Genomic DNA, 12,909 nt, shown 5'->3' on the forward strand with positions numbered 1-12,909 from the left:
GAATGAGAAGCTTCAAGTATTTAGTTTTGCTTCTCATTTTGACTGTCAGGTTATGAAATTATACTCTTTTAAACACCAGTAGAGTCTGTATGATTAACTTCTGGTGGGGGCTAGAAGTAAAAAATTTGGAGTCTAACCTAAAATAATCTTATAAAATAATATTAATGACACATCCAGTTGGTGGTGTACAGTTTTAAAATCTACATGGAAGCCTTGATTATGGGAACCTGTTCAATAGTACAACACAGCTGAGGATATGCAGTTTAAAAATTCTGCCTTTACACAGATTAATCCTCAGGAGGTGTTTTACTAGAGCTTGGTCAATTGCCTCCAGATTAACACACATTTTCTTTAGAAAAGTTAACAATAAAAAAGAAACATAACTTGAATGTTCATATAAATGTGTCAGTAGACTTGGGCATGGTCCTCAGAAGAGTTTGGTACCTCTGCTTTTTTAACTGTTTCAGGTAATTTTTTAGAAAAGTAAGTGGCAAATGTCTGGGTGACCAGCACAAGCTATTTAAGGGGAGATATGGATGAAACGTTCTCAGGGGACTTTGCATGTACCTGAATTTCAGCATGTGCTTTGCCAAATTGAAAATATAAATGTTTTCCATTCAGCAACTGAGAAGTGCTCTGACACTTAACAATGTCCTACATTAAAGCACAGAAGTCTGAGGTGATGTGCTCTCTCCTGTTTTAGGAAATGCATCCCCAAAAAGGAAGGTCATAAACGACAGCCAGGCTTCAATGTCATCTGTGAAGAGAAGATTTGGGTGGTGTCCTAGAGTGACTATATGATGCTTTTATCCCCAGTCATCTTGTTCTGTTTATGCTGAATAATAAGTTTTGTACCTTTAAGACTTGTTCCAGAGAGTGAAGGGGGGAGAGAAGAAGCTGCAGTTTGTTTTCAGACACTGCTCTCACTCCTCCACATTCCTGCTCCTGGACTGTGTTGTCTGCGGATGGACAGACTGCGGGACAGAGTTTTCCTTTTGTTTTAGTTACTTTTAGCTAGCTGAGGCAAAGAAGTTCCCTGGACTGTGGGGTTATTTTTTTCCCTTTACTTTGGACCTGCTCTGGACTGAACACCCAGCAGAGCACTGGCAGCTGCACCTGTGGCCCGCCGGGCCGGGCCTGGCCTGCGGCATTTCCAGCACCTGAGGGACTGATCAGAGACTGAGTGAGCTGAGCTGCAACCCAGGAAAAGGACTTTCTGAGTGTGGCTCAAGAAAGTGGAAAAAACCTTTATTGATTGCATGTTGGTTGTGCTTGCTGCGTAGTGGGTTAAAGCAGTCAGTAGCCATGTTGCTTGAAATTGTAACGTCTCTTGGGGTGGAGGCCTTCATGTGGTTCTGGTCTCTAGACTTTTTTGAGGTTTCAATACCTTTCTGGTCTCTAGAATTATTGTCCCTAACACACAGCTTTTACAGTAGAGGGGCACAGATTGGAATAGCTATTGTGCTGAGCTTGGTGATAATGATTTATAAAGTGTTTACAAAGATATGGGAGTCTTTTTACGATATGTATGGTTTATGGTTTCTTCGTCCTACCCTGCATCCCAGTTCCAGTAGTATGTTTTGGGAATTTATTAGTAATTGCACCCAGTTTGTTAGAGGAGGAGCAGGGAATGAGGCTTTCCAGCCTTTCCTTTCCTTCTTCTCCCTTGAATCTGCTATGTCACTTTTTGAGAATGTTCAGTTTCCCCTGAATGTTAAAGAGACCATCCTTCTGGTATTTAATCTGGTAAGCTTCCTCTATATGGTCTGCAGCTTCTCTAGAATGAGGGCTGAGATGTCCAGAAGAGCTGATGAGACCCCTGACCCAGAAATAGACCCAGACATGGAAAATCCTGAGTGGTGTGGAGAATGGGAAAATATAGGCCAAACCCTGAATGAATTTTCTGATCCTGTAGACTGAGATTTTCCACATGAACAAATTCAGAACCCAGCTGAGGTGGGGAAATACCTGAAAGAGAAGTGCCATGATGACTCTAAAGAGAAAAGTCTCACTGCAATAAGCTGGGCCCTGGCCTGTGCTTATCGCACTCTGTTAGATACTGTCAGGCAGCAGACAGGGACAGGGAGGCAGGGAGATAAATCAGCAGCTACCACAGTCACTCAGGCTGCAGCCAACACCCCAGCTACTCAGGCTGGAGCTAAACCAGAGAGTGAGCCTAAGCCACTGGCAGTTGCTGCAGGAAAGAAGCACGCAAGCAAAACCAATCGGCCAGGGACTGATGATGATGATCCAGGGTAAGGACCCTCAACGCCAATTACTGATACAAAAGCCAAAGTTAATGCAACTGACACAGCATCAGAAGCCACTATTGAGTCATTTTCCCTGAAGGACCTTCGTGGCCTAAGAAAGGATTACACCTGACGACCTGATGAACCCATAATTAGTTGGTTAGTCTGTCTCTGGTATGCTGCAGACGGAGCTACAGTTTTGGACGGTAGTGAAGAGAGGCATTTGGGATCCCTGTCACATGATCCTGTCATTGACCAAGGAATGATGAAGGGGGCTAACCCTCACAGCCTCTGGGCATGGGTCCTGGGAAGTACAGCACAAAGATACCTGTGTGCAGATGATCTCTATATGCAGCAAACCCAGTGAAAAGACATTGCTACCAGGGTAAGGAGGCTACCTGTGAAAGTCCGCCATGTAGATGCTCATGTACCCAAGAGTAGAGCCAATGAGGAGCACCAAAACAATGAGCAGGTAGACCAGGCTGCAAAGATAGAGGTGTCAAAGACAGACTTAGATTGGCAACACAAGAGAGAGTTATTCCTAGCTTGATGGGCCCATGATGCCTCAGGCCACCAGGGCAGAGATGCCACCTATAAGGAGGCACGAGACCGAGGGGTGGATCTAACCATGGACTGTATTTCTCAGGTCATCCATGACTGTGAGACGTGTGCTGCCATCAAGCAGGCCAAGCGAGTGAAGCCCCTCTGGTACGGTGGGTGGTGGTCCAAGTACAAGTATGGGGAGGCCTGGCAGATTGATTACATCACACTGCCCCAGACACGCCAGGGCAAGCGCTACGTGCTGACCATGGTCGAAGCCACCACTGGATGGTTGAAAACCTACCCTGTGCCTCACGCTACAGCCCAGAACACCATCCTGGGCCTTGAAAAGCAGCTTCTTTGGAAGCATGGTAACCCTGAGAGGATTGAGTCAGACAACGGGACTCATTTCAAGAACAGCCGTATCAACACCTGGGCTAGAGCACATAGCATTGAGTGGGTGTACCATATCCCCTACCATGCAAGCAAAGTGGAGAAGTACAACGGACTGTTAAAAACCACATTGAAAGCATTAGGTGGGAGATCTTTCAAAAATTGGGAGAAGCATCTGGCAAAAGCCACCTGGTTAGTTAACACCTGAGGCTCTACTAAGCGAGTGGGCCCTGCCCAATCTGAGCCTTTGCAGAGAGTAGATGGAGACAAAGTCCCAGTGGCATGTGTCAGATGTTTGTTAGGGAAGACAGTTTGGATCAATTCTGCCTCGAGTACAAACAAACCCATTCGTGGGGTTGTTTTTGCTCCGGGACCAGGTTGCACATGGTGGATAATACAAAAAGATGGAAGAAAACGATGTGTACCTCAGGGAGATCTGATTGTTGAGTGAAAACCCTGTGTAAATATCACTGTTTGCTGAATGTCCTACCACTGTCTGTGTATAGGTGTATATTGGATGTATAACAGACGTGTTTGTGGAGTTAGAATATATATTAGTTTCAGCAGTAAGCTGACGATATGGGGATAAGAGGTGGAACATCCTGGGTTGACTATACGATGCTTTTATCCCCAGTCATCTTGTTCTGTTTATGCTGAATAAGTTTTGCACCTTTAAGAGTGTTCCAGAGAGTGAAGGGGGGAGAGAAGAAGCGCGCAGTTTGTTTTCAGACACTGCACTCACTCCTCCACATTCCTGCTCCTGGACTGTGCTGTCTGCGGATGGACAGACAGCGGGACAGAGCTCTTCTTCTGTTTTAGTTAATTTTAGCTAGCTGAGGCAAAGTAGTTCCCTGACTGTGGTTTTTTCCCTTTTTCCCTTTTCTTTGGAACTGTTTAAACCTGCTCTGGACTGAACACCAGTAGAGCACCGGCAGCTGCACCTGTGGCCCACCAGGCCGGGCCTGGCCTGCGACATTTCCAGCACCGGAGGGACTGATCAGAGACTGAGTGAGCTGAATTGCAACCTGGAGAGAGGACTTTCTGAGTTTGTAATCTCTTTTGGAGCAGCAAGGAGTTTTATTGATTAGTATTGTTTAGGTTTTATTGTTTAATAAAGGGTTTTTTCCACCTTTCTCTAAGGAGGTATTTTCTCCCAGACTGGTTGGGGGCCAATTCAATCTGCTTTTCTAGAGGAGCCCCTTTGGAGATTCTCTCCCAAATTTGCCCTGAACCAGGACAGGCAGATTATGGGAATCCTGGGCCCAGCCAGAGGTCCCTCAAGTACTGGCACCAGGACTGAGTCAAGTACTCTGAAAAAGTGGGGTTCTGAAGCCCTGAGTTGCCCCTGACAAACCCTTAGCTCCAAACATTTGATTTAATTGGAGTCAATGAAAAACTGAAGGGAATACATTGACCAGCCTCTAAACAAGCAGAGTGTCCCATGGCACCCACTCCAGGAAAAGCTCATAAGGATAACTGGACACTATAGGACTTGGTGCATGTGGGATATGGGGAGGAATCCCGTGTTCAGATCTCTAATAAAATGGCTGTGCTGATCTGGTATTTTGCTTTGCATTGCAAAACTATGTGTAAGTACTATGAGAGATAGGGTAACACATGCATTAGGGGATTTAATATCCCTACTGACTGTGGAGGATTTATTTTCTCTACCAATACCAATGTGACTCTTACTTGACTAGCCAACTCCATGTAATAACTGTAAGAGAGATTTTTATGTACATATATTTTCCCCCTACATTTCCCCATATTCATTCTTAAGGTATTTGCTTAACTTCTCTCCTCTGACTTGCACTACTCCATGATGGAAAAATAAATATTCAAGAGCTTAAATCTCAGCAGTGAGAATTTTAAAATCATCAGCTGTAATGATTTACAAATTCAGCACTTCAGTCTCCTTCTCTTGCCCTCCGCCTACCACAGCTGGTTTTGCCAGGCCTCCTTTTCCCTCCTGCTGCAGGGACTTGTGAAAATGAAATGGATTGTATCTCTGAACTTTGAATGAAGCTCTGGTTGTAGCATGACTGCTAAAAAGATAAGAAGAGGTACACTGGCCTTCAGCTCCTCAACATATGCCAGAGGGAAGCTCCCCTCACCCACCTCAGTGCTCACAAGGCAGACCAAGGTACAAAAACCTGTTTGAACAGAGATATTTTAAGACATTGGCTGCATACCAATTACTGCCGAGTCCTATTGATTTTGCAGTACGCTCTCTGCTGCTATGTAGCAGTAATCAAAGAAAGCTAAAAGTAAAGTGGAGATAGCAATCTATCCTGATGTGAGTATTAGAAGATGAAAGAGCTTTGTTATTAATTCCCTAATAACAAGTTTTGCATTCCTGTCCTTGCACCAGCTGCACCACACTAACAAATAGCAGCACTTCCTACTTTTCATGTTTCCTGAATGATTTTCTTCAAATGAGGACCACTCTGAGTGGCAAAAATCTGTAAAATTGAGTGAAGAGAAGAAAAAGCAACATTACTCTTGTCTAGATAGCAGATTTAGACAAAAGTAAAAAAAAAATCTCAGGACTGTAACCTCTGTCCTTGTCCAGTGAGAAGACAGAAGGAAGGCTCAGAGCACAAAAAAGACAATTGCAGAGGTGCTGTCAAATTGCCAGGTGTAAATGAGCTAAAAAGGAGAACTGGTCTGCCAAGTCTTATATTTTCCTGTAACTCTGAAGATTTTAAAGCAACGTCAGAATCTGTCTTTTGTAACCTGCCACCACCTTCTCCAAAAGTGGCAGCAGTCTCTGAAGGCTCCATCCTCAGTGTTTTCCATCTGGCTCCATGCAGTCTAGTCCTGCAGTTCTTGGACTCCCTTTCTATATCTTCCTGGCTGCAGATTCCCCAGTAGGCACATCTCTTTCCGGTCTGCCCACAACTCTGGACTACTCTGGTTCAAGTAACTGGCCAGAGCCAGACAGCCTGCATAGCAAACAGCAGTAAATAGTGATTCATTGCAGTTTAGATTAATGGATTTTCAGAGCATGTAGATTAAAACCGTGGAATCAAAGAGCTCAAACAGAAGACAATATTCAGCAGCAGGAATCCTTGAAAACCACTTCAAAATCTTTAACCTATATGTCATCTCTGAGATCCAGAAATCCGGGTTTCACAGGGTTGTTCTGCCTCTGGGGGATTTCCTCTGGAACTTACCATCCTATTGAAAACCCTGGATTTTGCTCTGTATCTGCTGCAAAGCTGCTGCTGGAGCTCCCTGTGGGAAAAATGTCTTGGATACATGGGAGCTAGCCACCTCCTTCAGTTCATATCTGTTCTGCCAGCGGCTACTTCATGAATGGCTCTGCTGCATATGAATCAATTCCTTTTCTAACTTGAAACCAGCCTAATAATAAGGCATGGCATGGCTCTGACTAACTGCTACCTGGGCTGAACTGTTTAATTTATTTTATTCATTATTTTTTGGTGTGGGGGCAATGATAAGCAATATAAGAGATGCCAAAAGTATTTGCTGTATAGAGTAATGATGTTTCGTGACCTCTAGCGCATTACCAGACTTCTCTAGAAACCAAATGTGTTTCGGGCTATATTGTTTGAGTGGAGAGCAGACTCAGTCATCTAATGTCAGAAGAGAGGCCATGAGCTTGGAAATAACCTTGCTACAATGGAGATGCAAACTGTGAGAGTATAGAACATTTTATTATCAAGATCTGACATACTATTTCTATGCATATACAAAAGACCCCATGCTTAAATCAGCATTTCAGTCAGTCCAAATGGTGATCCTTCTGCCTGCAGAAAAATTGATAGTACTTTAAGAAATTAAGCCACAGGAATTAAGCTGTTAGTAAAAGTCTGAGAGGAATTCTGTCTGTGTTTCATGACCATCTTTCCCAAATTTGAGCTTTGATCCTACTGTATATTTCCTTCCATATTGACACAACTTTGCCAATGCTGTTTTGACTTGGGGTTTCTAAGTCACCAAATGGATGCTGTACTCATTGAACAGAAAAGCTCAACAGAGGGGTGGCTCAGCCTAATGAACATGGATCAATCATACCTCCCTTCAGTTTGCACTTTTCCTAGAAGGATTTGCTTGCTACAGGAAAGTTCTTTGGCACAGTTATCCTCTAACCTTAATATTGGATCCTGTGTTCTCTTTCTAGCTGTGGTAGAGTTACTTTTCCCCCCCTAGTAGCTGGTACTGTGCTGTGTTCTGTATTCAGAATGAAAATAATGTTGATAACCCCCTGATGTTCTAGTTTGTGGCTAAGTAGAGCTTATCAAGGACTTTTCTGTTTCCCATGCTCAGCCAGTGAGGAAGTGCACAAGAAGCCGGGAGAAAACAGAGATGAACGAAAATAGCCGAAGGGACATTCCATACCACAGACATGTTCAGCATATAAACTGGGAGGGACATTGTCTGTGAGGGGCTGATTGCTGCTTGGAGATGAGCTGGGCAGTAGTCAGTGGGTAATGAGCATTTATACTTTCCATCACTTCTTTGTCTTGGGTCTTACTCTTCTCTCTCTTTTTACTATTGCTATTATTGTTACTGCTATTGTTATTGTTATGTTTTATTTCAATTATTAAATTGTTCCTACGTCAGCCTATGGGTATTACCTCTTCCTGATTCTCCTCCCCGTCCCACCGAGGGTATTTGGAGAGTGAGTGACCAGCTGCATGCTTACCAGCTGGGGTTAATCACGACCCTTGTGACTCTATCCCTTTGACTACCATGAGGATCCTCCAGCCGAGTCCCCTGTGGCTGACCATCAGCCAGAAGAAAGCCGTGCCGGTGGATTTCTCCCGTCCTGATGATAGCTGAAGCCAATCACCCCGGGCTGACAGCCCGGCCCCTTCCCTTGCGATGCCCCAAAAGCGCACACAGCTGCTGCTTGCCCGGGCTCTGGGCACAGTTCAACCTCTCCTCTCCCGTGGCTGCTCCCCCGGGGCAGCCGGGGGGAGTCTCGCCGCCTTTCCAGGGAGCCGGGCAGGCGACACCACCCCCGGGCACGGCTGGCGCTTCCCCGGGGCCGCTCCTGCAGCACCATGGAGAGAGGAGCGCGCCCGCCTCCCCCGGCCCCGCGGGACGGCAGCGGGCACGGCGGGGCTGGGCAGGGCAGGGCAGGGCACGGGAGGACACGGGGATCTGCCAAGCAGCAGGGAGCAGGAGGGCAGTGTCCATCCTCAACACTCATGCAGCCCGACCCCCTGCAAACCCACTCAGGATGGGTGTAAAGCCGTGGTGTTGGCTCCTGGGGGGTTTAGCCCCAGGAGGTTTAAGTTTAGGTTTAAGTGCCCTCCTCTGAGGCTGAGGAGAAGCCTGGCCTTGGCTGCCGTGTGTATATCTGGCTGGCTTGTCGACTCGCACCAAACAAATGCATAGCGTGCTTTCCCTGGCAGTAAGTTTTTGTCAAGTAAGGGACGCTCTCACGTCAGCCCTTTCCTGCTCTAGAGGCTGGATTCTCTGGCAAAGTTGCTAATGTCACCCTGAAGCCCAGCTAGAATTGCCCCCACACCCTGATGAAGCCAAGTGGTGTTTGACTATGCAAGGCTGCTCTGGGTACAGGTGCTGTAATAGCAGTTTTCTTGTATCAACTTCCTTCTGCTGCTTATCTGCATTGCAGCGGCGGTATCATGAAAAGGCAGTCCTGATGTGACCCAGAACAGCTGGGCATTGCCTGCTCCATATTGGCTACCATCAGGATAGCACTATTTGCCTCATCAGGCTCTGCCAAAACAGAGCTCAAAGAAGCAAAGGTTCAAGGAAGCAGATTTCTCCTAGTTTCTTGCACACCTCCCTGAACTCATAGTATGGAAAACCAGAACATACAGGAGTCATAGAGCAGTGCCATAAGTAAGGCATGCAAAATGCCAAACTAATTGTTTGCAGAAGCCTAGTAGCTGTCCTGACAGACTGAGGAAGTGTCATTGAAAATGGATGTAGACACAGCTCAGTTGGTTAGTTATAATTGTTTACTTTATGTGAATGAAACAGCTCTGTGTAACATTACCCAAGTCAAAATACCTAAATAAAGTGTCTAAGTCATGCTTGATAGCTAAAATATGGTTCTTGTCAAATCTGGGTAATTCTGTCATTGTAAGAATTCTGAATTATATACATGAGAAGAATGACAAAAGAGGTTGACTATGACTTGTGGAGCACTGGGGAGTTAGCAGGAGGCAGGCTGGGTCCTAACTCTGCCATAAAAATTAGTACCTTTCTGGAATTCATGACTCCAGAGTTTCAATTCTCCAGCTCATGCTTTGAAGGCTCTTTACATATCTTTCTTGCTGATAAGGACTGAGTGGTTAATCAAAGGTTACTCTTTTTGAAAAAATGTTGTCTCACTGCTAGTTTTAGTTTCTGGCATTTATTGGCTGTGTGAGCTTATGCTTGTGAGTAATGGTCTCTTGATTTTAGTCGTACAATTTCCATGGGTGTATCTGATGCTCTGATAATCATAACCAAGTTAACTGAAGAGACAATGTTCCCAGATAATATTTAGCTTGAAGCTTGTTGTATTTGTGTCAGATCTGATGAATAACTTTCTTGCGTACTTCTCCCAAAGCAGCTGATTTAATAAAAGATATTGCTTCTTTCCACAAACATTGCCTTAAATGACTGTAGCTACAATGCTATTACTATTCAGGATCTCCTTTTAAGATCTTTCATATGAATGTTTCAGTCACTGCAGCAGAGCACACCATGGATGGACATGTGAATGCACATGTACATTTGGCAACAGCCCAGCTAGCTTTGGGTACTGCTAGCAGTGTGGCCCTGCTAACCCAGACTTCCAGAAACATGAGCCCCTCAACATCTGTACCTGGGCTGGGCTGCAGAAGCTGAGCTCTCACTGCCTATCCTATGCTCCTATCAGCACAACAGTTTCTTTTTTTTTTGCTGTGAAAAACAGAATAAAAAACCCCTTGAAACTTCATAGACCCCCTTTAGAAGCCTCCCCTGCAAAATCCTCACAAAAAATGCAATTAAACATGTAACAATCAAATGAATCTGCTTTGGAGTAGGAGTGACTTGCTACACTAACATAATACTGTTGCTGCTACTGTTGCTGTTACTGCTAATACTTTCTGTAGGGTAACCTGAAAATGGAAAGATAGGAATGGAATGAGGAACTTGTGCAATTTGTCTACGGCTATAGGAAAATTTCCTAATTGGTTCCATAAAAAGATGAACGTGCAGAAGGAAAGGTACATTGCCAGCCTTCCATGGCCTTAGTATGTAAATTATAACAATATCTGAAGCTCTGAGGACACAGAGCTCATTACTTTAATCTGAGCATTTTATTGTTTTACAATCCATGATAGAGTGACAGTGCAAAGCCCTTTCCCTGCTGAACTCTTGTTTTCCTTGGATTATCAGGAGTTTATGTTTAGCAGGTTTTCCAAACTGAATACCTCGCTCTTTCCCAGTAGTGTTTGTGCTACGTGTAACATTATCTTTTGCTGGTGCATGCACTGGCAAGTTAAAATTAGACTTCCTAAATGTCATTACATCAGCTTGTTACTCGCTTACTTGAACAAGACTGCGCTACTTTCATTAATGAATTTATACTCTATATTCCTCTAAAAAACAAACCAGCAAAATTTTACTCAGATGCTTAAGTATGTATTTATACAATGCATGCATAACATGCATTTTATGTTTATTCAAATTACAATCTGTAAGTGATGAAAATAATAGTAACAATACAAAGTCGCAAATAGATTACATCTGATTATCCTGAAAGCAGATTTTGTGCTACTAACAAGAGCAGTAATGGTACTTTCTAGTTACTTTACATTGCTTTAAACAATGCCTGAGAAAAAGAGCTGATTTTCTTCCTTTAAATCTTGCAAAAATAATGCATAAATGGTTATTTACAAAATATAATATTCACTTTTCAAAAATATGTGTGAGTTTCTGTGCCTTTTAAGTAATTTTTGATGAACAGCATTCTTTAAAAGAAATAAAACCCTTCTTATCCATTCACATTTCTCATAGGTGGTGTGTGATGATTTGAAACAGGGCATCACAAAATATGTAGAGAAATTATGTTGAGTTTTATCTCAAAATCATCTGTATGTGAAAGAGTTTATCTGTATGTCACAGCATGTAGTCTGATGTGTCAGGGGCATGAAGGCAAAAAAAGGCAAGGATCTGGAACATCCCCAAGATTCCATGCTTCCATATATGTGTGAGTCTACTCTATCTAAGTAATATAGCGTATGGTAACAACCATGCAATGTTACATTTTCTATTTCATTCAGCCACTGGCTGTTATCATCTCAACATTCTCCTAATGTAGTCTGACTCCATTTTGCTTGTGTGCTGTTCACCCCAGGGAGAGCAATCCTTCTGCCAAGGCCCTCACGACTGCTTATACACAGTTTCACTGAAAACACTATTTGGCCTACTATCACAACACTTAACAGCAAACAAAACCAAACCTCTTCATTTACTGCTTTACACACAGGGAGAAACACAAACCACATTGCACAGTACACTTACAGCCAGCCCCTATCTCTGAGAAAAGCTGTTTCTGACATAAGGCAAGAAGTCATCATTTGTTTCTACGCTCTGATATATGGCTTACAAATCTAGCACTTTCCATTAAAATGGACATTCTGACACAGCACACCTTTTATCTTTAAAGTTAAAATGTTAGCCTGTTATACAAGCAAGTATATACACTAGCACTTAATTCCTGGTATATGAGTATTTGCACAGGATGCACATATTCATAGATGTGGTTATTTGCTCTCTGATTTTTTTGGATACTAAAAAGAGCACTGATAACTGCCACAGACCTTGCCATCTTTCCCCCTCCCACCATCCAGCAAGAACAATGCTCATTTTGCCATGGAAATTAGAGCCGTAAGACAGTTTGGTCCATTTCTCTGATAACAGTGGTTTGATACTGACAGTTTATTGCTGGCATTATGTCCAGTATACTTATCACATATTACCAACCACAGAGTAGAGCTTACTGTCTTTCTTGGAATACATGTCATTCCTACAAAGTTGTTTCTGATATTTTGCCTACAAAACCATTTACCTATATTCATCACAATGCTTTAAACAAAATCTCTTGCACAAGCCAAAATAATCTCTTACTCCTCATGCTCACATCTTGCAGTACACATGGTTTTCCACAAGTTCCAGTTAAATTATGCTTCCTTACCTTCTACTTTGAAGATGGTAAGGTGAGGTCTGCAGTGAAAAGCCCCCAGGGCGTTGCCAGCACAGTTCATCCAAAGACCCTGGAAGACCCAGGTTGCAGTGATAACAGATGATGCTCGACTAGTGACCTTCCACTCATTTGATGCAGTAGCAGCAATAGCAGCTCCCAGCCCACAGAAACAAAATATGAAAGCTATAATCTGTATTGCCAGCATGTTTCTCTGTAAACCAGGGACTTACTGATGCCAGTGTGTGGAGAGAAAAGCACTTCAGTCACGTGTGTAAGCAAAAAGGCATAACATAAGCAAATTATACTTGAACAAGTTCAGTTCCACTTGCTACAGAAAGTTAATGTGGCTGAAAGAAATTTTCATGGTTGAGTGATTTAAGAAAGGCCCTAGGCATTACAAATATTTAGAAAGAAAGTCAAGGTACAACTTTATAGGAAATAATTACTAGTATTTACTTACTAATTTCTAATTTCAAAAATTAATTGTTTTCATTTTTTTCCCAATAAAGTTTTCCAGTTAATGCTTAATTTTTAGTTAATTGGAAA

At 43.3% G+C, this 12,909-nt stretch overlaps 1 protein-coding gene across 1 annotated transcript in view; it reads right to left on the reverse strand.

Moving 5' to 3' along the window:
- The window catches only part of CLDN10 (claudin 10), a 57,628-nt gene extending 45,060 nt beyond the window's left edge, over positions 1-12,568 (reverse strand). The window contains exon 1 of the mRNA XM_064712693.1: positions 12,355-12,568. Within this exon, the coding sequence (XP_064568763.1) occupies positions 12,355-12,568 (214 nt within the window). The remainder of the gene's footprint in view (positions 1-12,354) is intronic.
- Positions 12,569-12,909: the final 341 nt, after the last annotated feature.

This window comes from Zonotrichia leucophrys, chromosome 1, assembly GCF_028769735.1.
Source record: "Zonotrichia leucophrys gambelii isolate GWCS_2022_RI chromosome 1, RI_Zleu_2.0, whole genome shotgun sequence".
Taxonomy (NCBI): domain Eukaryota; kingdom Metazoa; phylum Chordata; class Aves; order Passeriformes; family Passerellidae; genus Zonotrichia; species Zonotrichia leucophrys.